At 38.6% G+C, this 25,085-nt stretch overlaps 1 protein-coding gene across 1 annotated transcript in view; it reads left to right on the forward strand.

Annotated features, from left to right (window-relative positions):
- The first annotated feature begins 2,027 nt into the window (after window positions 1-2,027).
- Window positions 2,028-25,085, forward strand: part of MARCHF11 (membrane associated ring-CH-type finger 11) — a 28,776-nt gene continuing 5,718 nt past the window's right edge. The window contains exons 1-3 of the mRNA XM_051799337.1: window positions 2,028-2,370; window positions 3,330-3,485; window positions 23,046-23,238. Coding sequence (XP_051655297.1) covers window positions 2,080-2,370; window positions 3,330-3,485; window positions 23,046-23,238 — 640 coding nt within the window. The 5' untranslated portion in view covers window positions 2,028-2,079. The remainder of the gene's footprint in view (window positions 2,371-3,329; window positions 3,486-23,045; window positions 23,239-25,085) is intronic.

The following is a 25,085-nucleotide window of genomic DNA, read 5'->3' on the forward strand; positions in this document are numbered from 1 at the left end:
TACTTACTGAACTTTTGCTGACAAACAAAAGGAAGAAAGAGAAAGAAAAATGGCATAAACCTTCACATATAGCAAATGGCAAAGTCCTTCTGTATTACTCAGAGTAACTTTTTAGCATTCATTTCTCACTTCGCTACTTTAGTTTGACTGTCTTTTCCTTCTGGTTTTGCTTTAGTTCTTTTCTATGCAGTATTTCGGACTCATCTGTTTGTTCTGACATTTTCTTTTTTTCTCCTCATTGTTTGTTGATTGCCTCTTCTTTCCTTACAATTACTCTATTTGATAAATTCTGTCTTCAATTCTGTTTAGTCTCTCTGACAACCCCTTCAGGTATTGCTTTTTATAAAAAAATTATATGTAGAGAATTTCTTAACTCCATAGCATCTGTAGTTCATCAAAATGTCACGGCCAATGTGCCATTTTCCGCTTTACAGTGCCAAATCAGGATGAATCTGTTACCTACCTACTTAACAACCACCTTGTGAACAAATATAATTTTAGGCTTGGAACATCTTGTCCTAATACTGAGCACTGGCTTAGCTAGAGTCAGAAGAACAAATATTTTCATGAAGATGGAAACTAGTGGATGATGAGAAAAAGTATAACGCTACCTTTTATTCCACTATAGGAAGTCAATCTCCCAATATGCACTTTTTTAGTGCAATACTGTGAATAGCATTGGTGTTCTTTGTCCTTAATGTATCTATTGCATGGTCTCCATAAAAGATGCAGACTCTAGAGGGACTAAAATGGCTTTTGCCATATGAGGCTAATGCTTTTCTGCCGACAGCACATTGCCTGACTGGCCTCCAGCCAGGCCAAAAGGCTGGACCAGGTGTTTTGAATATGCTCTACAAGCCTTCCCAGAGAGCTTGAGAGCCACACAATGTCATGTGATCGTTGGCTGAGGAGTGCTAGTTTGGTTCTGTCTGCTGCTTTGGTCTTCTAATAACATGTCCACACCAAGAAAACCACTACTATCACAACACAGCTGGCGAAGGCAGTAGCTGAGCTCATCCTGGTGCTCTCTCATCTTGAGACTATATATGAAACAGCCAATGAGGAAGAGGTGTGATTTCATCACACTTTGGATCTAAATGTGGACATGGAAGAGCATATGGCTTCGCAATTGTTTTTTGAGGTTTTATTTCTTTCTCTTTCCTCGTGCAGACAGTTGCTGTCATTTTCACGAGATCAAATGTGCGCTGGTGTCATACTTGATGCCAAAATTCACACCTACTTTCCTTCAGCAGCCCCAGCCAAACTTTAAAGAATTTCTAAGTGCTGAGGATTTTTTTTAGAAGGTATTTGATCATGATGTTTTTAGCAGATTTAATTTTGAAAATGAGGTGATGTAATGAATTAAAAAAAAAAAAAAAAAGCCAGCCACAAAAGACTGGATAGAGCTACTGTTTCACACTCAAAGAACAACTGTTGAATATTCGTTCTGTCGAGCTTTTCCAGGTGCAACCTTCTGCAGCCAAACCTCTGATAAAGTAGAAAGAAGTCCCTCGAAGGGCCGCATCCTCCACGGGGGTGCCGGGGTGGAGGAGCCCCGTGAGCGCTGAGGTGCCGGGTCGGGAGCAGGGCCGGGAGGTGCCGCGAAGGGAAGGGCGGGCAGTGCCCGTGGGGCGGGCCAGGGGACGCGGCCGCCGCGGTGCGGGGGCAGCCGGCGCTGAGGGGAGGGGGCGGGCGGGCAGGCAGAGCTTTTCGTCCCGGGAAGGGGCAGGGTTTTCGCCCGGCCCAGCGGGCGCCGGGGCGCTGTCGGGGGTGGTGACTCCCCCGGAGCGGGTCTGACCGCGCCGGTGCGGGGGAGGCGGCGGCGGTGCCCGGTGCCGGACCTGCCCCTCCCTCCCTCGCTCTCTGTCTCCCTCCCCCGCCCCGCCCCGCCGCCCCCGGCCCCGCACGCCGCCTGCCCGCTCCCTCGCACAGCGCCGGGCTCGGGAGGGAGGCGGCCGCGCCGGGTCACCTTCCCGGCCGCCGACAGCCAGAGAGGCGCCTCCGCCGCTCCTTCCTCCCCCGCCGCCGCCATCCGCCGCTCCGGGCCGTCCCCGCCCCGGTGAACGGGTGCCCCGCGGTATGAGCTGCACCGGGGGGAGCGTCGTCCTCCCTGCCGGGGAGCCGCCGCGGGCCCCCACCGTCCCGCTGGAGCTGCCGGCCGGGGCGGGGGAGGCGAGCGGGGACAGCTCGCAGGAAGGAGAGGGCGAGGGCCCGAGGGGCGGCTCGGAGAGCGGGCACGGCGGGGCCGGGGCTGCCGGCGGCGACAAGCCCGAGAGGCGCTCGGTGTGCAGCAGCAGCGAGAGCGGCAGCGGCGGCCACGCCGGCGGGGCCGGCCCCATCTGCAAGATCTGCTTCCAGGGCCCCGAGCAGGTGAGCAGAGCGGGCCGGGGGCGGGCGGGCCGGCACCTCGCATACCCCCCGTGCCCGGGGCCGAGCCCTGTCCCTGGTGCTGATCCCGGCGTCCCTGGTAGGGATCGCCCTCATCGGCGTCGGCGGCAGTGCGAACCCCGGCTGCTGCTGTACGAGGTGGTGCTGGCGAACGCCTGGGGCAAACCTGAGTCGGCGCAGAGCTCTGGGAAAATCCAGGGATTGTGCCGTGCCTGGCTTGCACGCTCTGTGTCTTCTGGCCATTGCGCTCGCTGGCTCATTCCTCAGGGACTTTAAACAATACGAAATTTTCCGGTTTCTGTCAGATTTTGAAATGAGAGTGTTAGCTTACAAGTAATGCTGAGAAGACCTCCAAATATCTTCTCTGCTGTGACGTTACTGGGCACAATATTATAACTAGCATTTTGTAGCTTGTCTTGGAAAGAAGAGAATAACTGATTTATATAGTACAGAAATATGTGAACTACTGGGGGAAGTGCTTATTTACATTATTTGAGGTCCTGCCTGACAGCTGGCTGGCTGAGCAGCACAGAGCCCTGCTCCAAGAGCAAGGTTCTCTTGGAACCGTGATGTCACCCAATTCTTTTTGAGTGATGACTGCAAGTAGCTGCTAGAGAAATGTATCCAACCACTTTTGGTACCTTTTGAGCTATTCGAAAGGGCTAATGCTACTGTTGTTTGATGCGTGGTATTATTTCAGTTGTTTCACATAGGTGCACACACATGTGTAGGCAGCCTTCTGGCTTTTGACTCATAAGAAGCAGCTAGATATTTTTAAAACAGTTACATTTCTGAGTTTTTTATAGCCAAAAATACATGCTTTTTCAGATACTGAAATTGAGACTAGGTCATTGTAACAGACCTCTAAATATTTTAGTATTGTGTGTACATGTACACGGAAGATTTCTTTTAAAGTTAATATTTCTGTGTTGCCTTTTCAGGGTGAATTGTTAAACCCTTGCCGCTGCGATGGGTCAGTACGATACACACATCAGCTTTGCCTGTTAAAGTGGATAAGTGAAAGAGGGTCATGGACCTGTGAACTCTGCTGTTACAGATACCATGTTATAGCCATTAAAATGAAAAGGCCTTGCCAGGTAATTTGTTTGTTTTTAAAAAATATGTCTTTTTAAAAACAAAATTATTCTTGATTTTACTTCCAAGGTTTTTGGAAAGTACAGCAGAAGATCCTGTGTGCTTCACCAGCTAGCACTTGCACCCACTTGAAGTTAGTTTTTAAGACCAGTTACATATTAAAATGTGTAGTCATTTGATTCTGTTATGTTCTTCTAGTTTTTGGCTTGCTGTAGAAGTGGTCTTCAGAGGTTGATAAATTTTGTAAGTAGTTAAATCACCCTGAGACATGACAGAACAACTTGGATCTCCCTGATTCACTTTCTAAACTTTAAACATGTATCTATAGTCTGTTAAAGACTCAGTCAAAGGTTGATTTTGCTCACTTTTCAAGCTTGGAGTGCAGAGGGGAGAGGCAAAGAAAAATTCTGTTGCCTGTAAAAATGTAAAAGAAGGTGACTTTCCAGTCTTGGCACAATCCAGAGTAGTAGAACACTCTTTAAGTTCTGTCCACCAGTAGCTGTTTCAGAAGCTGAAATGTGCAGTAACATTTTTCACAGCTCTGTTTTAGCAGCATCAAAATGTGCAGCTGGAAGTTAGAGAATTATAGTGGTAGCATGTTCAGGGAGAGGTGGGGGAGAAAGGCAAAGCTTCAGCAGATCTGTTAGGAAAGGCTTAATACCACTTTGCATATCAGAATTCTTTAGAGGCTTAAAATTCCCTCCTGGAAATTGTATTTCATAACATCTGAGGAACACATTTAGTAAGATAATTGTATCTTTTTTTAGTTTTGATCCTAAGAGCTTGGAGATGATGGAGCTCTCAAAGGCCAGAGCACTCAGGTCATTTTTCTGTGCCTGCATTTGATTTGAGTTTTATAGAAAAGACATGCTTGGATGGTAATGGCAGTTGTGTGAACATGATAAGCATTCCTTGGATATAGGATATCTGGAGTATTTGCTTACAGCTGTTCAGATTAGGTTCAAGTACTTTCAGAGCCAGTTGACTTCCATTTTTTCTTTATAAATCCACAAAGGAAACTTTTTGATAAAGATATTTAGAGAATAGCCTTTTCTAGACTGTCACTGTAGTCTGCCATAAACTAGTATTACATTAGATATTTAATATATCCTGTTCATTAAAACATTATATTCTGGTACTTAGGTGAAATGGACCTGTTCTGAAAGTGATACAGTAGATTGATGTGCTAATTTAAGAGCCAAGTGCATGGCAATTCAACACACTTTCTGACATCAGGAAAATTGTAAAACAGTTATTTTAAAAAGTAAATGCTTACTTGGTAGACCTGATTTCTTAATATAGAAAAAAAATTAAGGTTGTACTTAGTATTATTTAAGCAAGTATGTAGTTAATGGAGGTGAAATGTGCCTCATGAGTTCAGTGGTTTTCAGTGTCCTGAATGGTATTTATTACATTTGAGCTGAAAAATTACTATGCTCAACAGTTTTCTTGCATTACAGTTCCAATTTTTCAAATCTTGTTAATGTGGCTAATCCTCATTCATTTGAGTAGCCTCACTGGCATCAACTAGATAAGCATGAGCAAGACTCTTCTGCGTATATGGGTATGCATGTTATATTAAAAAGTACAAAGTCAAGCTCTTCAGATACTTCAATATGGAAGTGTAATAAAGTTTCAGTAAAAGTTTTGCTAATGACTATGCTCAGCTGGATGAAAACATTTAATTTTTGTAGGCATGACTAAGAAGAGAGAGGGCTCAAATCTCCAGTTATGCATTCTAAACTGCACAATGAACTTAGATGTCACTGCCTGTAATGAGGATCCAGGAGGGCACACTTCAGTGTGTAGGCACACACTAGGAACAGAAAGAATTGTCTCAATCTTGGACAATTTACAAAGGAGTTTGAACAAGAGATAAGGGAAAAATCTATGGGTATATATAAAACCAGTGGTCTTGGTATACTGACCATTGCTAACTATCATTGAGTTTTTGACATCTCAAATGGGATGAGTTTCATGAACTGAATGGAGATGAGATTCAATGCCTGAGTAGTCATTAGAAGGTAATTAATATGTCAATAAACGCCTGGAAGGACTTGAAAAATCAAATCAGGTCTTTTGTGTTTTATGTGATGGGGAAGAGAGGAACCATCATAGTGGAGAAGGAAGGCCAGTAATGTGGTCAAAGTAGTGGACTAAAAAAATTGTATTTGAAGCAGTCTTGTACTTCCTGAGAAAATGACTTTTGTCATGAACATAAAAGATGTGTTACAGTAATTGAGACATAAGATAAAAGCAATGATGAGAAATCAATCTTTTTTTCTATGAACAGTCTTAGATATGCTACGTAGAAAGCCCCTGCAAGTTTTAGAAATATTTGAGAACGGGAGGATCCAAATAGATATTTAAATTTAAGATAATTCCTGGGTTATAGAACAGATTCATGGTTAGGAGGATAAATCTATACTGTTTGAGGAAGGCTGGGACATGAAAAAATTTTAATGAACTTAGATGTATGGTAAGATCTGTACAAAAAGTGGTAGAAACAGACTAACACTTTAGTTTTGACACCAGAGAGAGAAACAGATAAAAACAGAAACAGAAAAAAAAAATGTCAGTCATCAGCATAGATATAGTAGTTGTATATCTCTCACTCATTCTTTTCCCAACTGTCTGCTTTTGGCCACTTCTAGGGAGAATTTGCTAGACTACACAGACCTTTTGTTCTGATACACTCAGAGTTGTCTCAGTGACTGCATTGGGTAAATGGTGATTATGATCAGTTCTAAGTAGTGTGCTTAATGAATTTAGAAACAAAAGCATAGCAGAACTGTTGGAGAGGGCAGTTGTGGGGGTTTTTTCTGTGCAGGGAAAGGCAAAATACATTTCCTGTGTGCTTTCTGAGAAAGATCTGAAGGTAAATGAGAGACTGAAAAAGAAAATTGTGGAAAGCAAGTGTCAGTGGTACAAATTATAGAGATTATACAAGAAGAGAGGACAGTGAAAGTAAAGCACAGTGAATTAAAGCACAGAAATGCAAAAAATAGAAGGCATCAGAGAGAAAATTCTAATGGGATAATGAATTCCATGTTGTGTTTTCATTGTTTCCTTGTAACTAATGCATAGGGAGACTTGGGAAAAAAAAGAAGTTGGGAATTGGAAAATAAAGGCAGCAAAAAGGTGTAGAGCCAGAAGTTAGTTAAGCTTGAGAAATACATTTGGTTAGCCATTCAGATAAAAGAGCAAATTTTTCATGGAACAAGTGAGCAGGCCACTGGTGCCCTGCCACCATGCTAAGAGCTAAATATTTGGCTGTTAGCATACAGAGCTGAAGGAGTGCAAGGTGGACATTACAGTGGAAAGGAGGAACAAAGCTGTAGATGCTTTAGAAGGATGGATATAATTGATAACTAATGACAGGTGAGAAGGGAACAGGGGATGGAATAATATCATAAGTACCAATGATCTGAAAGTCATGAAATAATGAAGGATAATAGGTGAATAAATGAACTGATTATATCACAGTGAGAGTGTAGGGGGGATAGAGAAGGACTACAACCAAAATACTAGATATTGACTACAAGTACCAAAGCATATTCATAAGTGATGAGGAGAAATGAAATTCATCTAAGAGGTGAGCTCATCAAATGGGAGCTGAAACCATCAAGAAGGAATATGGGGAATTATAGAGAGAGTCACACACTTCAGCAGTTCTGTTGGACTTCTAAAGTGTGTACCGAATTAATCAAATAGATAAAAAAAAAAAGGCAGAGAATACTTAAAAAAAAAAATAGCATTTAAGGTATGTGGGTGTGTGCCCCTCGTATGTTACTCTTTTATTTCCTGTAGCTTATTAAAAAAGCAATTGCTTTCTGGTTTTATTTTATGAAATGCATAGATTGTGCTTAAGGCAGTTTGACTGCTAGAATGGTGTGAAACACCAGATCAGTGTAAACTGTGAACGATAATTGGAAATTAATTTTTAATTACAGGTGCCTTCCTGATCTACTGTTAAGATACATAATACAGATATGAAGAGCAGAATTATCTTAGTGTATTAAATAGGTGGGTTAAATACTTCAGTGGAAAAGGTGGATTCCTTTAGCCTAAGATTTTCATGGGGTGAAATGACTAGCATTTGACTAGCAACCTGACATGATGACAGGTTGTTTTTCAGAGGAAATACATTGAATAACAGTTATTGCTGGAATTATAATCATAAATTGCACATTTACAACAGACTTCCTTAGAAAAAAAATCCAAAAGTAAAAGGCAGTGTGAATGGGAATCAAGGTTGCTATGTATACATAGTTGCTGCCATTTGAAATGCTTAGAATATCTAACAATGCAAGGCTTAAGTTACAGTGTGGCACCTGCATTTGGGAACCTTTTAATTACTGGGTTTTGTATTTTTCTGTCTGTTTGATTGGATTTTTTTCCCAATAGCTTAAACCGCTAGCCTAACATTGGTGAAATTCACACAGTGATCAAAGATTTATGAGTTCTCTCAATACAAATTTTTGTCTTTTTGCCTTATGTCAAAAATCCCAATCTTTGGGATTCAGATCTTTAATTGCTGTCAACGGAGACTGGTGATAACCAAGAAGTGGTTCTTTCAGCATGATTCTTCTACTTCTTAATATGAAAAGTTGTTAATAAATGATAGCGTACTGCTTTTATACCTCTTGTCTATGATTCCTTAGTTCTTGCCTATATTACAATGCAAGTAGCCTGCTTTGAGGACCAAATACTGTCATAACCTCCTGACTTCTCTACCACTCATGCTGTGTTAACTCTGAAGTGTCCCCCTGTATTTTTTTCCACAAATGAAATTTGTCAAAGAAAGTTTTATTAAATTAATTTTGAAACTTCCTTTTAATACTTACTGTTTTTGAATGTCGCTCCATTTGCATTGAAATGACTGACAGTCATGCCAACTTACTTCTTTCTTAATTTTCTCCACTTGGGAGACATATTTTGCACCTATTGCACCTATTGCATTTGGTTTTTTAAAATTTTTGTCCCATCCATACATAGATTCAAATTGGATGTTTGGTATTCGTTCTGAAGATTCTTTCTTACTGCTTCAGCAATGTGCAGACCATAACCCCTACCTCCTTTCATGCCTACAGTGCAACAGTGAAAGAACAATTTGACCTCAGTTCTTTGGAAGTATTTGTCTGAGTCAGAGCACCCTCATTGTGAGTTTTGCCTGCATGACACTGTTTCCAAGGGGTTCTTAGCTTTTTGTTTTAATTTATTTCATCTTTCCTTTTTATATACTTTTATTTCTTAATTTCTTTTTTCTGCTACTTTTGTTTACATTTCAATGAAGCTCATGGAGAATGAGTATTCCAGTCTTAGCCACATGCTGTTTCCTTTCCCTCTACCCTGTATGTGTGTATGTGTGCCATTTTCGCATATTTTTTTGGCAGTGTCTTCCCTCCAGAGCAGTATTAAACTTTGCCATTTCTGTGACGAGCAAATTCCCAGCACAGGAATACATCATACTGTTACCCTCACAAACCATATTGCTGGATGGAGGCTATTTCTTGAGCTAAGGCTCATTTTTGTCGTCTTTTATGGCCAAGGAACAGATACAATGAAACAAAATAATTCCTTAGTAGTTTCACAAAGTCATGAACCTTACCATCGTGATGAAATACTTGCTAGCTTCATGTGTATTTAGCTACTTTGCTAACACTGGAAGAATATTATTCCAAGCACTTTAGGGATCTTGAAAAAGGCAAATTCCATAAAACTGACTTTCAGGAAACTGTATCTAGAGAAAATGAGAGTAAACTTCAGTATGCCTTCTCTTTTTTCATAAGGAAGTTCCTTCTGCCCACTGGGCAAGAACAGACAGACAGAGAGTCTACTTCTTAATGGAATACTTTATGTATCTCTCATTGCTTTATCTGAGCAATCTGCACTTTACAATCTATTATGGCTTGTGGTTACTCCCAGCATTATGCTCCTCCTTGAATGACTAAATTCTGCATCTCAGTTTCAAGGCTGCTCTTGCATATGAGGAGAGCAATATGGCATATTTTACTTGAAGGAATGGGCATAACAGCTGATGTGAGCTCACTGGTTCACATCAGAATAACACAAATAGAATATAAGTGTCCTGCAATTGCAGCCTTTTCCTGCACCTGCAACACTGTCCTCCCCATAACCACTTCCTTCAGTGACCACAAGAATCATCGTAAGCTCCAATCATTTGATGTCACCTTCCAAAAAGGACACTTTGCTGGTATTTGTACAATGCTGACTTAAAATCCTCCTGAGACCTAATAAAGAGGGTTGCTTCCTTCTCAAGCACCACTTACAGAGTATTGCATATCATCTCATTGCTTTCTGGATGCTTGTCCCAAATAGAAATTTGATTAATTACTGAAGCCTTTCTGACATCTGTCAAACTTATGGAAAAGATCTGCATATCCTTCACTACTCTGTATAAGCAGAGGAACCTTCAAATACATCTTGTAGAAATGCATTCTTGGGGGGACCTCATCGCTCTCTGCAACTGCCTGAAAGGAGGTTTTAGTGAGGTGGGTTCAGCCTCTTCTCCTAAGTAACTAACAAGTGATAGGACAAGAGGAAGTGGTCTAAAGTTGTGCCTGGGGAGGTTTAGATTGGATATTAGCAAAGATTGCTTCATCAAATGGGTGGTCAGGCATTGAAACAGGCTGGCCAGGGAAGTGGTGGAATCACCATCTCTGGAAGTGTTCAAATGGCGTGTGGGTGTGGCACTTGGGGATTTGGTTTAGTGGTGAATGCAAGAGTGCTAAGTTAATGGTTGGAGTCGATGATCGTAGACATCTTTTCCAGCCTTAATGATTGATTCTATGATCTCTGGAATTTCAAAATCCTCTACTTCAGCCTGTCCTTTTCTTCCTATAGCCATGGGTTAAAAATCTAGAAAATACGTGAAATTGCTGGTTATTCTAGGGAAATGTGCCTACTTCAGAGTTTCTCTGCTGACAGTTGATGTCATGTACTTGAATGTATTTGGAAATTTGTGGAAAATCTGCTGTGGGAAGAGTTTATCGTCTATGGCTGTCAAAATTTTAAAAACTTACCTTTCCCTTTGGCCTTTCCCTCATGCTTTTGTAGAGCTCACTGATATAATTGCTGTGAACCTAGGTCCTGGTAATTAACACCTACAAGATCTAAGGACTTTTGTCTCCTAGTATAGATTATTTTAGAATAGAAAGCAGTTTCAGTAGTTTAAAGTTACTCCAAGATGTCTTGGTGTTCATCATGTGACACAAATGAATCTGTCTTCATTGTACAACTTTCATGCGTTAGGTCCTCATGATAATATCCAAAAGGTTCCTTTCTTCCTTGTTTGGGTTGAAAGGTATAGGCTTCCAACCCATTTACTTAAAAATCAGCTCAAATTTCCACAGTATTATGCCCTATGACCCTGCATTAGCATATCTGAAATGTGGATGAGAAGCCACATCTTTGTCCAAGTGTCACTTTCTCTTTCTTTTTCATCTTTCTCTAACTTTGCTGATGAATTGGCCAGGTTATCTAAGTACTGAACCACTGTTGCCTCTGACATATGAATCCCCAAGGATGTGACCCTTGGTTGTGACATAAATTTGTGACTCTACTCCCCTCAGTAACTATGCTGATGACTCCTTTTCTATAGTTGTGACAGAAGTCAGAAAGATTGCTGGGACAGAGATGTGCTTCAGCAGGTGTTACACTGCCTTTTTTTTTCTTCTGGTAATGAAGCTCTAATTCCATTTACTTTAGGTGAATCACAGAATAATGGAATGGTTTGAGTTGGAAGGGATCTTAAAGATCATCTAGTTCCAACGCCCCTGCTTGTGGGCAGAGACACCTTCCACTAGACCAGGTTGCTCAGAGCCCCATCCAACCTGGCCTTGAACACTTCTCTGGGCCACCTGTTCCAGGGCCTCACCCTCCTCACTGTAAAGAATTTTTTCCTAATATCTAATCTAAATCTGCCCTCTTACAATTTAAAGCTGCTAAACCTCATCCAATCACTACACTCTCTGATAAAGGCTCCCTCCCCATCTTTTCTGTAGGCCCTCTTAAGGGGGAAGAGGGTTGTGCAGAAAAAGTTTTATGAAAAGAAAATTACTTTAGAAAGTTAAATTTTATTTACAAACTCAAATGTACGTGGGAATTTGCATTGCTCCAAAGGATGATTAATTTGCACATATCATCTTTATTTTCATTAATAAAGCAAAAGCACTTTCTGAAAATTTCTGTATGTGCTGGAAGACTACAGTCCTACTGCTTAGGCTCTTTGAGGCACTCAGCATCTCTGCAGGATGTTGTGAGTCCAAAGTAGCAGCTACTTAGCTTCTTCCTGGAGAATTCCACCACTGGACTCAATTATCTTGTTGGTTCAGAGCCTGGGCTGCTTCATTTTGGTGGACCAGGAGCAGGCAATCACAGATGCCATTCGAAAAGCTGTTTTCATAGTCACAAGAAAATACAAACCTTTCTCCTTCAGCACAGGCTGCCCACTCATTCCAAGTTCCCTGATTGGAGAAATGATGCTCTCCTTCCTTTGATCTGTCTTTTCCCTCAGAATCCTCTACAAGTTAAGGCCAATACAGCAGAAACAGTTCAGTACAGCATAGCAAAAAGCTGGTGTCAGTATACTGGTCATTTTACTGACTTCTCTTTATTTCATATAGTTTTCTGTCATATTGATTCATAGTCAGTATTCTCCACAGTTGGATCCTGGATAAGTTACAAACAGTCAGCCAGGTCTGACTGGGCAAACCTACCTGAAGAAAAGGCCCTCCCATTACCAGATGTCTGAGCCACTTATCTCTTTGAGGGCTTTGGGCCATGAGATCCTACACCATCTATTTCACAGTTCTGAGACATGTTCCATGAGCTCTGTCTGCACTCACTAATCTTAGATCCTCTGCGCTTTCCCATCCTGCAGCCTAGATGTTTCCCAGAGCCTAACGAGTAAGTGAGAATTTCATCTTAGGTGGAAAGACCTTCCCTGCTTTTTTACATTAGGCATCATCCTTGTAAGGGTAAGTTGCTCACAGACTTTGGATACCAAAAAATTTTTATCTAACTACAGTGGCAGAGCCAGGGCCTGTTTCTATCCATTCCACAGGGGTCACAAACAATCATAGGATCATAGAATGGTTCAGGTTGGAAGGAACCTTAAAGATCCCCTAGTTCCAACCTCCCTGCCAACCTGATCACTAGATCAGGTTGCTCAGGGCCCTGCCTAATCTGGCCTTGAACACTTCCAGGGATGGGGCATCCATAATGCCCCTGGGCAACCTGTACCAGTGCTTCACCACCAACAGTAAGAGCAACAGTGTATGTGCAAACAATTTTTCAAGTAGGTAGCAAGTTATTTTACAGCTTATATCCTAATCAGACCATTAAGCTGTTTTTCCAAGAGTGCGCTAAACCAGTTTCATCAGAGCTCAAGTGTCACTGCTAATTTTGCTAAAGAATCCAGAAACAGTACTGACTGTAGGATAGAGCAATTTTATGTAATTAGTGAATGTAAAGAGGGAACTATTGTCTAGTAACAACGAAACATGACTGTGTTTATAGTCATAAACTTAAAAGTGACAATTTGCAGAACAGTAAGTGGTTCTTTGACAATTGTGTTTTCCATATGAACAGCATGCACTTTCTTACCTTTCATTCTTTAGGTATTTGAGAGAAACTGAGGGTACTTTTATTTTGCGTCTGTGTTTGTACTTGTATTTGTACTGCAAGAGATGGTACATATGTTATGTGTAAGTCGTATAAGCACTATTAAGCCAAGAACAATTTATAGTTTAGGAATTTTCAAACACAATTATACGACTGGATATTGCAGTTTTTGATATTATAACCACTGCTTTTTGCAGCACTATGAATGCTGATGCACAATGTAACAAGTCAGAAAGACGGGTATTTTCAGTCTTAAAAAGCATATTGTGCTATTTAATGTAATTACTCCAAGGGATTTCAGACATATTTATGATATAGTTAGAGGAAATACAGAGTTTCTGGTGTAGTGTAGACTATAGAGGCAACTATTTCCTTTTTTTACAGATAGAGCTATCATATTTGAAGATATGTAGTAATAGCCACTCTCTGTAATTAAGCACTACATCATCCATAAAGATGGAGTCTTATGTGGGTGATCAAAACCATGGCTACTCAAACTATTAGAAAAAGTGTAATATTGACTCAAACAACAGTACCTATTAGTGTATAGTTGTGATTATCTAGCAGTACCTGAAAAAACTAATGCAACTTACTTTTAAAATTTTGCTGTTTAATATATGTTCAATTAATAACGTAAGAATAAAAATATTGTTAATAATTTTAATATGAATATATTATAATAATTCCTATAAATATTTTAAAGCCTTCTAATTATTATACCTAATGTGTAGTATATAAAACAATTATAAATAAATAAGTTAATATTCCATTAGGCCAAATTTTCAAGCGGTACATTATTTACCATATTCATTTGCACAGTCTAAAATTTTATAATTATGACTAAATTGTCTTCGAGTGAAGATTTATCACAAATTTAATTGACTAAAGTATCAATTAGTAATTCATTTACTAATAAATTAAATCCAAAATTACTTTTAGACCAGACCCTGTCAGATTTCATACAAGCCTTCTTCCTGATTATATGCTAGTATATAATACCTTGGTATTCTTATCATCCTGCCTTTTAACCTTTGTCCAAGATAAATGTTATGTTGCTTAGGGATTAGACAAGGCCGCAGCTTTAGATCCTTTAGATCTGAACTCAGAATATGTTTCCTTTCTTCATCCTTTTTACTGTTCTTAAAATCTTAAGTTTCCTTTGTTTTACATCTTACAAAGAAGCACATGAAATCAGGATTGTCTCTTCCCTCATGTTGAGCATCTTCCAGATTTTCACATGAAAATTCTGATCACAGTGTGTGAATTAGTGTTTGTTCAGGGCTAAAAAGGCCAGAGGCCAATATTTGTACTGAGTTGTTTTCTAGTGAGGTTGTACCCTTCAGTGCTGAAACACATCATTGCCATGTAACAGTAGGAAGAAGACTGCACAGTGAAGGGGCATCTTCCTAACCAAAGGTGGGGAGTTGCATTGTGCCAGAACTATTCTTCACCTGTGAATAATGTTGCTACAGGATGCAGGGGAATCTGGTGACAATAGATGGTGATGTACTACTTGATAGCATGTCTTTGGATTCATAGGCTGCCTAGAAGCAGATAGTGCAAAGCAGCAATTAGTGTGTACTTTATGCTGCTTTAACAACTTCTAAACTGTGCTTATCCAATTCAATTTGTTTGTACAGCTACATTCTTTGGGTTCTCTTTCAGTCTTCTTTCAGTGAACTGGAAAATTTGAACCTTAAAATTCCAGTTACCTGGCATTTCTTCCACCTTCACATAATTTCTATGGTTCTTTTCCACCAAAGGCCTTTCCACAGCCTCTTTTTCTGCATCCAGAACCCACTGAAATATGTCAGTGTGAGAAAAAGTTCCCGGTGCTTTGTACCATACAAAAATCATCTTCCTACTCATCCCTATGGAGATTATGTGAATAAAATTATCAATTTCATTTGTTTTCCCTTTGGTTCAGTGAACATCTCTGTATTGTATGGGAACTGGAAGTGTTCCAATAAATTACTTGGAAGGAGTTCTACTATTGAATATCCTGACTAACTCATAAATCTCAGGTATTAAAATAGTGTCTTTAGAGGTAAAAGTTTCAAACCTTGCTTAAACTCAGGCAAACAATGGGTTTGAGTCAAGGTCTCTCACAAGGGAATGCATCAACCATTAGGTTGTTGAATAGTCTCAGATAAACCCTCTGTGCTTCCTCTTGCTGGGGTTGTAAGAGTTATTAAATTATTCATAGAGTCAAAAAGACAGAGAAAGAGAAGGCAGCACTTTTGGAAAGTTCAGCTAGCAGATGAAATATGAGTTTTAGTAAATGAACTGTAATTAATACTTGAATATTTTCAACATGATAGACAAGAAGGCATCAATAGAAATGATCAAGAGCAGATGATCCCTCTATACAGTGACTAGTGTCCAGGGCATTTTGTGGAAGGGGCTTGTTCTGTCCCTCCATGCTCACCAATTTTTTACATACATTTGATGAGTGCGTCAATATCATAATGAATGCACAATCTTAGCCTTATGCTCAGCATTTTTTTTCATTTAAAAGTTGTCAACAGTTTTAGTTGGAATTTACAAACAGTTCCTTTCCCAGGAGAGAAAGAAAAAGCAACTCCAGAACCGTTTTTGATACTGTCTGTGTTCAAAGAGAAGTACAGAGTTGTATAGGTAAAACATGGTTAAGCTTCCTAAGTAACTAGATGGCATGAAAATTGTTAAAACGTCCTTCAGTCCTTCATCTAGCTCATTTTTAACTTTGTTGAGGCTTACTTACTCTCTGCAATTAGAATGAAGTTTTTTTCTTAGTGTTCTTCCAGGAATGTGTACCTGACCATAACATGATAGTCTATGCTCGAGCTAAGTTTTCATTTTAATTTTGCAGATCATCTTTAAGTTGCAGAGAATACAACAACCATAGTAGGCTTTAACTGCCTCCATTCATTAATATTTAATTTTCAGATAATGCTATCAAGAGTACACCTAGGTTGCAATGAAACTCAGTATTTCCAGTAAAGCTGAAACAGAAATTGAATACTTCCTACTTTACAGTAGGAATAGCAATTATTCACATAGAATGGTAATTTCATTTTCACTAAATATACATGTCCATGGAATGTTCAAAATACCAATAAACTAAGCCACTAAGCTAAACTTAATTAGTTAGAGTCTGATAGGAATTAGAAGCTAACTTGAGAATAGTTCACTTTAACCTCACAAATTTCTCACAGGTACACCTTTACAACACACCATGATGTTTAAGTATTCTGAGTATTTCCTTCTTGAGGAATGTCGAGCCTTCCTGGATGCCTCTGCCCTTCCGGACTGTCTCTCAAGGGAATCTTCCAACCTGTCTCCTAAAAAGGCCAAAGTCTGCCCTCCAGAACTCCAAGGTAGCAGTTCTGCTGACCCCAACCCTGGATTCTCCAAGAATCAAAAACTATCATTTCATGATCACTATGCCCAAAATGGCCTCCAGCCATCACATCACCTACCAGTTCTTCTCTGTTTGCAAACAGCAGGTTCAGTGAAGCACCTCCCCTATTTGGCTCACTCACCAGCTGTGTCAGGAAGTTATCTTCCAAGCACTCCAGGAACCTCCTAGACTGTTTCCTCTCTGCTGCGCTGTGTGTCAGCAGACATCTGTTCTTGCTTGTTGAAGTCCCACATGAGAATAAGGGCTAGCAAGCATGAGACTTCTCCTGGCTTCTTATAGAATTTCATCTGTATTTTCATCCTGGTTGGGTGGCCTGTAACAAACTCTCACCAGGATATCTGCCTTGTTGGCCTTCTCCCTGATTCTCAATTTTATTGGCATCGTCACTAAGCTCTAGACAATCATAACACTCCTGACATACAGGACTACCCCACTGACTCTCCTTCCTTGCCTACCCCTTCTGAAAGGTTTACAGCCATCCATGGCAGCACTCTGGTTGTGCAAGCTAGACCACCATGTTTCCATGATGGCAACTATGTCATAGCTTTCCAGCTCCTGTTCGTTACCCATGCTGGGTGCATTGGTGTAAATGCACTTCAGTTGGGCTATCGATCCCACCCACTGGGGTGTCAAATTATTCCAACCGGAGTTGTGCCCACACTTCCAGGAACTGTCAACTGAATTGCATATGTGGTGCACAGGTGGACAGGATCTCCACAGTAAATGTTACACTTTCAGAATGTCCCAAGTAAAATTCTGGTGCAGCCATCCAAGCACACTGAGGAATTACATACAGCCCAAACCATTTGTATTGATGAGCTCTCTGACACAAGAAAAAATAATGGACACTATGACTACAGGCACTCTATGTGTTAATAATGTATCAAAATACACAGGCATTAATGGTGAGCTGCAATTTTTGTGGTATTGATTCTTTTAAGAAAAAGACATAAAAATAGAAGCCTAGAGCAGAAAATGACATTTCAAATGTTTGTGTATGCGCATAGTCAAAAATATGCATTTTTCTCATCCAGGCTGGTCAATCAGTTAACAATATCACTGCATATTGAATCATGTAGTCAATATGTGCTTACTGAAAAATATGTTAGAAACCCTAATTATCTAATCACATAGACCACTAACAAGATAAAGCAAGGAACAGACAAATCAAAAAAATGGTTTGTTGGACCTAAATCATTGTGTTCTTTTGCTTCTATGTTTTGTTCGTATGTACACAGATTACAAATCCTACAATGTATAATGAATGACAGTAGGAAAGAACTTTTTCTTGTCAGAGTTTATTCTAGCAATTAGAGCAATCTGACAAAAAGTTTTCGAAGCCACATAATTGATATGGCTTCAGGTTAATCATGTTATGTTATAATAGGTCACTGCCAGGTATTTTTATTTAATTTTATGTAAAATACGTGTTCCAGAATGACTGGAGGGAATGCGAGGTTTCAGGATAAGCTGTGTTTTTGAGAGAATAGAGTGGTAACCTTATTACAGTGGTTTGGCTTAAGAAATTTTGGTGGATTATAAATTGGCACAGTTGAAGCTGGTATGCGCTTGGGATGCCAAAAGGAAATTTCATATGTTCTTTACTAAGGATGTAGGAAAACCTATATGTTCTTTGCAGCCACTTTTCATGCAATGTCTTCTAAGTACAAGTACAGTCTCAGTACTTTTTAGATCACTTTTCTGCTGTGTATTTTACAATAATCAATGGGTTTTTACAAGGCATTATCAAAAAAAAGTCAAGTTAATATCGATTTATCCCAAAGGTGACAGACCTCTGAATATTTTATCCATCTTTATCATAGTAGGGACATGCATATAACTGTACTAGCTTTATTCTTTAAAAATTAGTCCCTTAAAGCAATATGTTTCCTTCAACTTCGTAAAGTCTCAACCTCAAAAATAAGAAATTATGCAGTATTTCTGTTTGACAGAGCCCTTAGAAGAAGAGAGAAGCAATGTTTCTGGGGTCAGCATTTGAACTCTAATGTACCGTTAGTGTACAAGACTCCCAAATGATTTATGAAAGGAAGACTAGTGGTAAATAGAAGATTATAAGAACCAAACATAATGAAGTGCCAGTAGAAGTCTAGAAAGCTTTCAAGGGTGAGACAGTATTACATTAAAATCAGAAGCATTAATTATATTTTGTTTAAAGCACCATTTTCAAAGGAAGTTTTCACTATCATTGTATACTAAAGTAAAATTCATTATTTTCATGGGCAATGGAGATGGCATGGTATCTCATAACTACAGATATGATGGAAAGGAATATAAAATGGGATCTTATTTCACAGAAATTTAAATGAGGTTTTTTTAATGATTATGTCTGAAAACCTACAGTGTTATTGTAGTTATTTAGATACAAAATATTTAGCATTTTCTTTCAACTTCTAGTTCTTAAGAAAAAATGGTAATCTTTCTCATAATATTTATTTTTTAGGGTCATGTACTTTAGAGAAGCTAACACTAAAAGCCCATGTAGATATTTTGTAACTTGGCAAAATACTTCGCTAAAATAACCGTTACTGATTATGGGATGTATAGTCAGCAAATAACAAAAATAAATTAGAAAGTCATAATATAATTTATAATCATAAGCAATTAAGATTTTTGAGACAAACTCTATGAAGAAAATGAGAAAAACATTAATGGAAATAATGGATTTAAATCATGACACATTCATAATGAGATAATTCAATTTACAATGTTAAATAATTCAGTCTCTTATATTCTAAATGCAGTTTCTCAACATTAAATATCACTGAATTATTTTTACTATATTATTTTTGTACCCTCTATTGTAAGCCATTAATTTGACATTAAAAGGTGATGTGATTATAAAAACATAACAGGTAAATGATTGTGAGAAATCAAAGGAAGTTTAACTGGCTTTTGATACTATAAAAAGAATCTTAGAAAAAGAGTTTTCATTTCCCAGATGTCTGTCAACATGTATACTCACACATATTAGCTATGCTGTGAGTAAGACTACAGGTAGAAAAAAAAAGTGTGACCACAACTCCAGTTCCTTTTCACAAGCAAATGAAATGCAAAGCAACTGAATAATACAGGACTGTGCAGTTCATCTCATTGCCTAATGGCTAATGCTGCCCATGTCTAAGCAAAAAAGGACTGAACCTTCCAAACTTATTTCCATGTGAATAACGTCATAACTACAGAATACTACCTTCATTATGTAAAAAATATGCCTGTCTCAGCAACATCTGTTCACTTTTTATAATTTGTACCCAAACACAGTCAATTTATGGGAAGAAAAAAATCAAGGCAATAATTTCCCAAGAACCAATCTCAGACTCTTTGAATCAAAACTGATTGGAGAGGGGCAAGGAGGAGGAAATTCCAGTTGGGGTAAGTTACCCATCAGGAGCATCCACAATCTTCTTGCCATTAGCACTAAGCACCAGCATACACTGAAGATGGGGTCCCCAAGCTGATCACATGTTAGAGCTTAATACCAGTCCATCCCATCCCATCACTCTTTGGGTGTTGGATTCTTGTGGCAGACTGCCTAGCACTAGGAGGCAAGTTAGCAGTTTCACATAAAACTTTCTAGGCCTCTTCAATGTCTTCTGTCTTACACACATAGTCCTTCCTCCTCCATCTATTGTGGAATGTCATCAGTTAGTTTAACTTGTAGATTACACTAAAAGAGGTGAAAATTTCATGAAAATTTTAATTGCTTGGTTATTGCTGACCTTCATGCTGAGGGAGGTGGAGGACTACAGAAGAAAGACAGTGAATGCCACAAAGGCTAAAGTAAATGGGTAACAGAAGAAAATATCAAACCCTATTTTGGGGTTCTTGGTTGTTTTATTTTGCTGGGGGGTTGGGATTTATTTTTTTTTTTGAACTGTTCTTTGATTTGTAAAGGCCGAGGAGTTAGGAACTACAGCTCGTGCATTTTCTCAGTAATTATCTGATCAGGAGAAAAGCAAAATAACAAGAATATATTCTTTAGAAGAGGCTAGGAAAAGGTAACGATAATATCTATGAGTCTTAGAACTTTTGAGGATCAAGCTTTTCTAGAAAGAAAACATTTGGGAAAACCCAAAAAAAGCCCTCAGGAAACAGAAAAATAGGTAGGAATAGTTGTCTCTGAGAAAGAGATATTGGTTGTCAGACAACACCAGAATAAGGGATGAGTTTTATATATAGACTGCATGCCACATTACTTATCTCAGATGTTCAGATTACTTTTCCTTTTGTTCAGTGCTATCTTTGCAGAATAACTATGAGCAATCTAAGTTTTAAAAAAGAAAAGAAAATCAAAATAAGCTTAAGTGAGTTTAGGAACTTCTGCATTGTAGAAATTGCACTGTGAAAGATCTGCTGTTTATTTCAGTGATGTTTAAATATATTACCAGTGTCTTCCATGAATTCGACAGTTTAATATTTTGTGACAGTTAAAGCTTTACTTCATATAAATGTACTTTGATTTCAGGCATTCTGAACAAATTTATTACAGGTCTGTTTCACAGTGATAAAGAAAGAAGATAGAGATACATAACCAATAGCAGTTTTGACGGTTTTCTGCCAAGTCACACTGTGTAGCTTCAGCTGAGAAATGAAAACTAATTTTGTTGAACACAACATTATAGATTCTAAAGAGAGTTCTGTGAATTTCAATCCTGAACTTTAAATCCTGTAAACAAGTAATATCTGAGTCATGGAAAGCTCACACCATTCTGTCATGCATCACTTATTAATGACCTTTCTTGACCTCATAAAAAAACTTTTAACAAAGGAAATGCATATCCATAGCTGCTTTACCATAAGAAGGTAGTATTTAATATGAATAGCCCCATTCCAAACCCTGCAGTTCCATGAATTATCTAGTATAAGTTTAATTGAGTTCATTATAAAAAGGTTAGCATTTCAAGAAAGACAATTTACAAATTGCTATACATCTATCTTTTTGTACTATTATATTCAGGAGGTTGCAACAAGAGAAGGCATGTAGCACCCGATGTGCAAATTAGCCTACAGTAGAAAAGTTTATGGAAAAAACTGAAAGAGAAGAAAAGAAAGGGGCCGAGGGCTCCATTGCTTACCCACGCTCTTCACAGTGGTACTTGATAGGAGAAAGAGAGCATAAGAGGATCAAAAGAGAATCAGACTGGATATAAGAAAAAATAGTTTTTAAGAAAAACATTTTTCAACCTGATTACAGTCAAGAAGTGGAACAGGTTGCACCGAGAGGCTGAACAGTCTCCATATTTGGAGGTTTTCAAGGTGTTACTGAATAAACCCCTGAGCGACCTGGTCTGATCTCATCACTGATCATGTTTTGAGCAAGAAGTTGAACTAGAGACCTCCCACAGCCCCTTGCAACCTGAATTATTCTATTATCCTATAATTATACAGTACTGGGTACCCAACTGCTGTAAAAAAAGAGAAGGCTTTCGTAACATAATAGGGAAAAGGAAACATTATTGTAGATGGGAAAAGAGGTAAGAAAGCTCTTACTGGAGTAGCTTTCTCCACTTGCTCCCTACTGCAACTGTAGAAGAGAGCATGTACATCCAAAATTAGGAACAGGAAAGATATCAGTCCACAAATCTGCACACTGGCTTTGTAATGAATGATGAAGTGGAGAGTCTGCCAAAGTAATTTAGATAATTATGGCCAAGAAAGACCATATACAGTAGGGGTAATCTAAAATGATTCTTTCCTTATGCTGTGTTTTCCTTTTGTAACTCTGTTTTAACAGAATTTTACTTCTATTCTTAGCCTGACAGAAGACAGTAAGCATACTCTGTTATATTTAAATCTTGTCACACCATAAATCAGTCACCTCACATACAGAAGATACAACCTTCCCTGGAAAGGTGGACATAACTGGGCTTCACTGAAAAGAAATGTTTTTGCTATCTGTATTCAGGGCTCCTCCTGAGTCTTCAGGTTGCTTCCACACTAGGTTGCAGGTGTCTTTTTGTACTGTTAACACTGGTTTATGCAGAGAAAGACAACTCCCTTGGTATGTCTGGAACTTCTTTGATGAGAAGCAGGAAAGTGAAAAATGCTTTCACACTTCTGGAGGGTGGGATGAGAAGGAAACTTGTCACACTAACAGAAAACATACCTGAAAAACCCTTCCCAACATTTTTTTAATTCTGTTCCTTATCCTACAAAGATGAAAGACTGAGTTTCATTCCTAAGACCTAATCTGGTTTTTTGCCTATGTATTCAAAATAGAATTAAGACTATTAACTCTTCCGAAGTTTGCAGCTGGATGGTATTGATAGTGATGCTGGAGGAGATGGGGAAGCAACTATTTATCTTCACTTTAACTGAAAGTGAAATAGGAAAAAAAGATATAAAATGTCAGCATCAAGGATACTAATAAATATCTATGAAGATATGTATAAATATTAAAATAATTTCTGATTTCAGGAAACAAAAAGTGGAGTTGAATGTACAGTCATGGAAAATAACATTTTTATCTCATACTACTTTGTTTCTCTTTTAGTGGCAAAGCATTACTATAACACTGGTTGAGAAAGTGCAGATGGTTGCTGTAATCCTAGGATCTCTGTTCTTAGTAGCAAGTGTGACTTGGCTTCTATGGTCAGCCTTCAGCCCTTATGCAGTATGGCAAAGAAAGGACATCCTTTTTCAAATCTGCTATGGAATGTATGGTTTTATGGATCTAGTATGCATAGGTAAGCTCAAAATCTTTAAACAGCACAGACTGTGGTTTAAGACTGTGACTATATCTATTTTTCTAATTGGTCACGCTAATCGATCACTCCAGTTCTTTGCAGATTTATTCTCAGCTGATACCTTTAGCAACTGCTGCTTTTTACAGTGTTACAAATACTGCAAAGAGAAAAGAATCAAAGTTTTACTCTCAGGTTCATCAAAGTGTCTTCCCAAAATCTTAGTGGTGAGAACAGGATCAGTTTACATTTCTTGAAAAAATAGATGACTAGCAAAATTCGGGAAGTTAAATAGATGAAAATAACAAAGACATTGTTAAAATAATTAGTAAAATTATGCATTGTCAAGTCTTCTACTGATGCCACTTTGCATTAGACTGTACCATCATGAAGCTCAGAAGAAGCCCTTAAGGATGTCATCAAACTGCACACCCAAAATTAAATTGTACAGACTTATATAGGTCACTGTGCTAGTAATAGAGGAGAACAGAGAAGATAGGCATGAGTTCTTTGTACATCATAAACAGTTATGAAACACTCACATACCTCTAACTATAGTAACTTCCTTTACTGTTAAAAAGTCTCAAGTCATTTAACTCTAGATGTAAAAGAAAATGTGGTTTACTGTAAAGGTCTTTTGACCACTCTTGAATTTTCTGAAAATGCACTGGACCCAGAAGTATTTAAACAGACATCTCTTTAGTACTTGGTAACAACCTTGAATTGATTATTAGAATAACTACAATTATCTGCAGAGAAAATTTACATTAAATATTGCACAATTAAATAATTTGCATAATTAAATCTACATAATTAACAACATTAGTTTACATTAAATCCCATGCTTAGAATTGGAAATCTAGAAGTCAAATGCCATCTGATGTTTGCTTTGAGATTTCTGAGAGATAATGTTATCCCAGTCTCATATACGGGAATTCAGGACAGTGCTGAATTCTGCTCAGTAAGGGACAAAGAAACAGAGTGATTCCTAATATCAAGGCTTTTGCTTCAACTGTAAAGCCATACCATCTTGTATTGAAACCATCCAATTACTGTAAAAGTATTTATATTTCAGCTAGATCAGCAGTTTCATTTTGTAATTTTTATTAGCGAAGCCCACTCTGGAATATTTTGGAACACAGGCTTTCATCTGTGAATTCAGATCTTCTCTGACAGAAAAGCGAGCAGAATCTTATACTTTGGACAAGTGCTCAGCTTTTAAATTAATAAAAAGGCTCAGCTACATATCCTCTTACATGCTGGTTTCTGAATACCACCTCTTCCAGCTTAACACTCAATATTGAAGGGTTTGCTTTTGTTTAAAAAAACACTAAGTGAAGATAAAATGTGCTTCAGACACTCTGAATGTCTGTGGGAGATCAGAAATGTTACTGTATTTATCTATAGAAGTAAACTGTTGGAAGGTGAGCTTTCCATAGATTGGTACATGCAGTTATGTAGCTGCCTTTCAAGCCAGCCAGGCTCAAGCCATCACTGAACTGGAAGCTACTGAATTAACATGGTATGGACCTCACATGGCTATGGAGCTTCTGGCCTAACTGGCATCATGCAGGAGCAAAGCACACATGCCGTTGTCTGCCCCCACAAGATAAACTGACTTGCCTCTAATAAAATAAATACATATTTTATAATCCTATCATAAATAATATACAACAATTTTAATGGAAAACCGACTATAATGAAATGTATTTCAACACTGTTTTGTAGTTATGAAGTTCAGTGCAGATACAACTTAACAGTTTACTAGACTGTATCTGAAAATTCAGAAAACTGTATGAAGGAAGTTTGGTAATTGTGGAATTCTGATGATCCAGATTCATTCATTCATT

This window comes from Manacus candei, unplaced genomic scaffold (genome assembly GCF_025592945.1).
Source record: "Manacus candei isolate 608988 ecotype Guabito, Panama unplaced genomic scaffold, ASM2559294v1 h1tg000049l, whole genome shotgun sequence".
NCBI lineage: Eukaryota > Metazoa > Chordata > Aves > Passeriformes > Pipridae > Manacus > Manacus candei.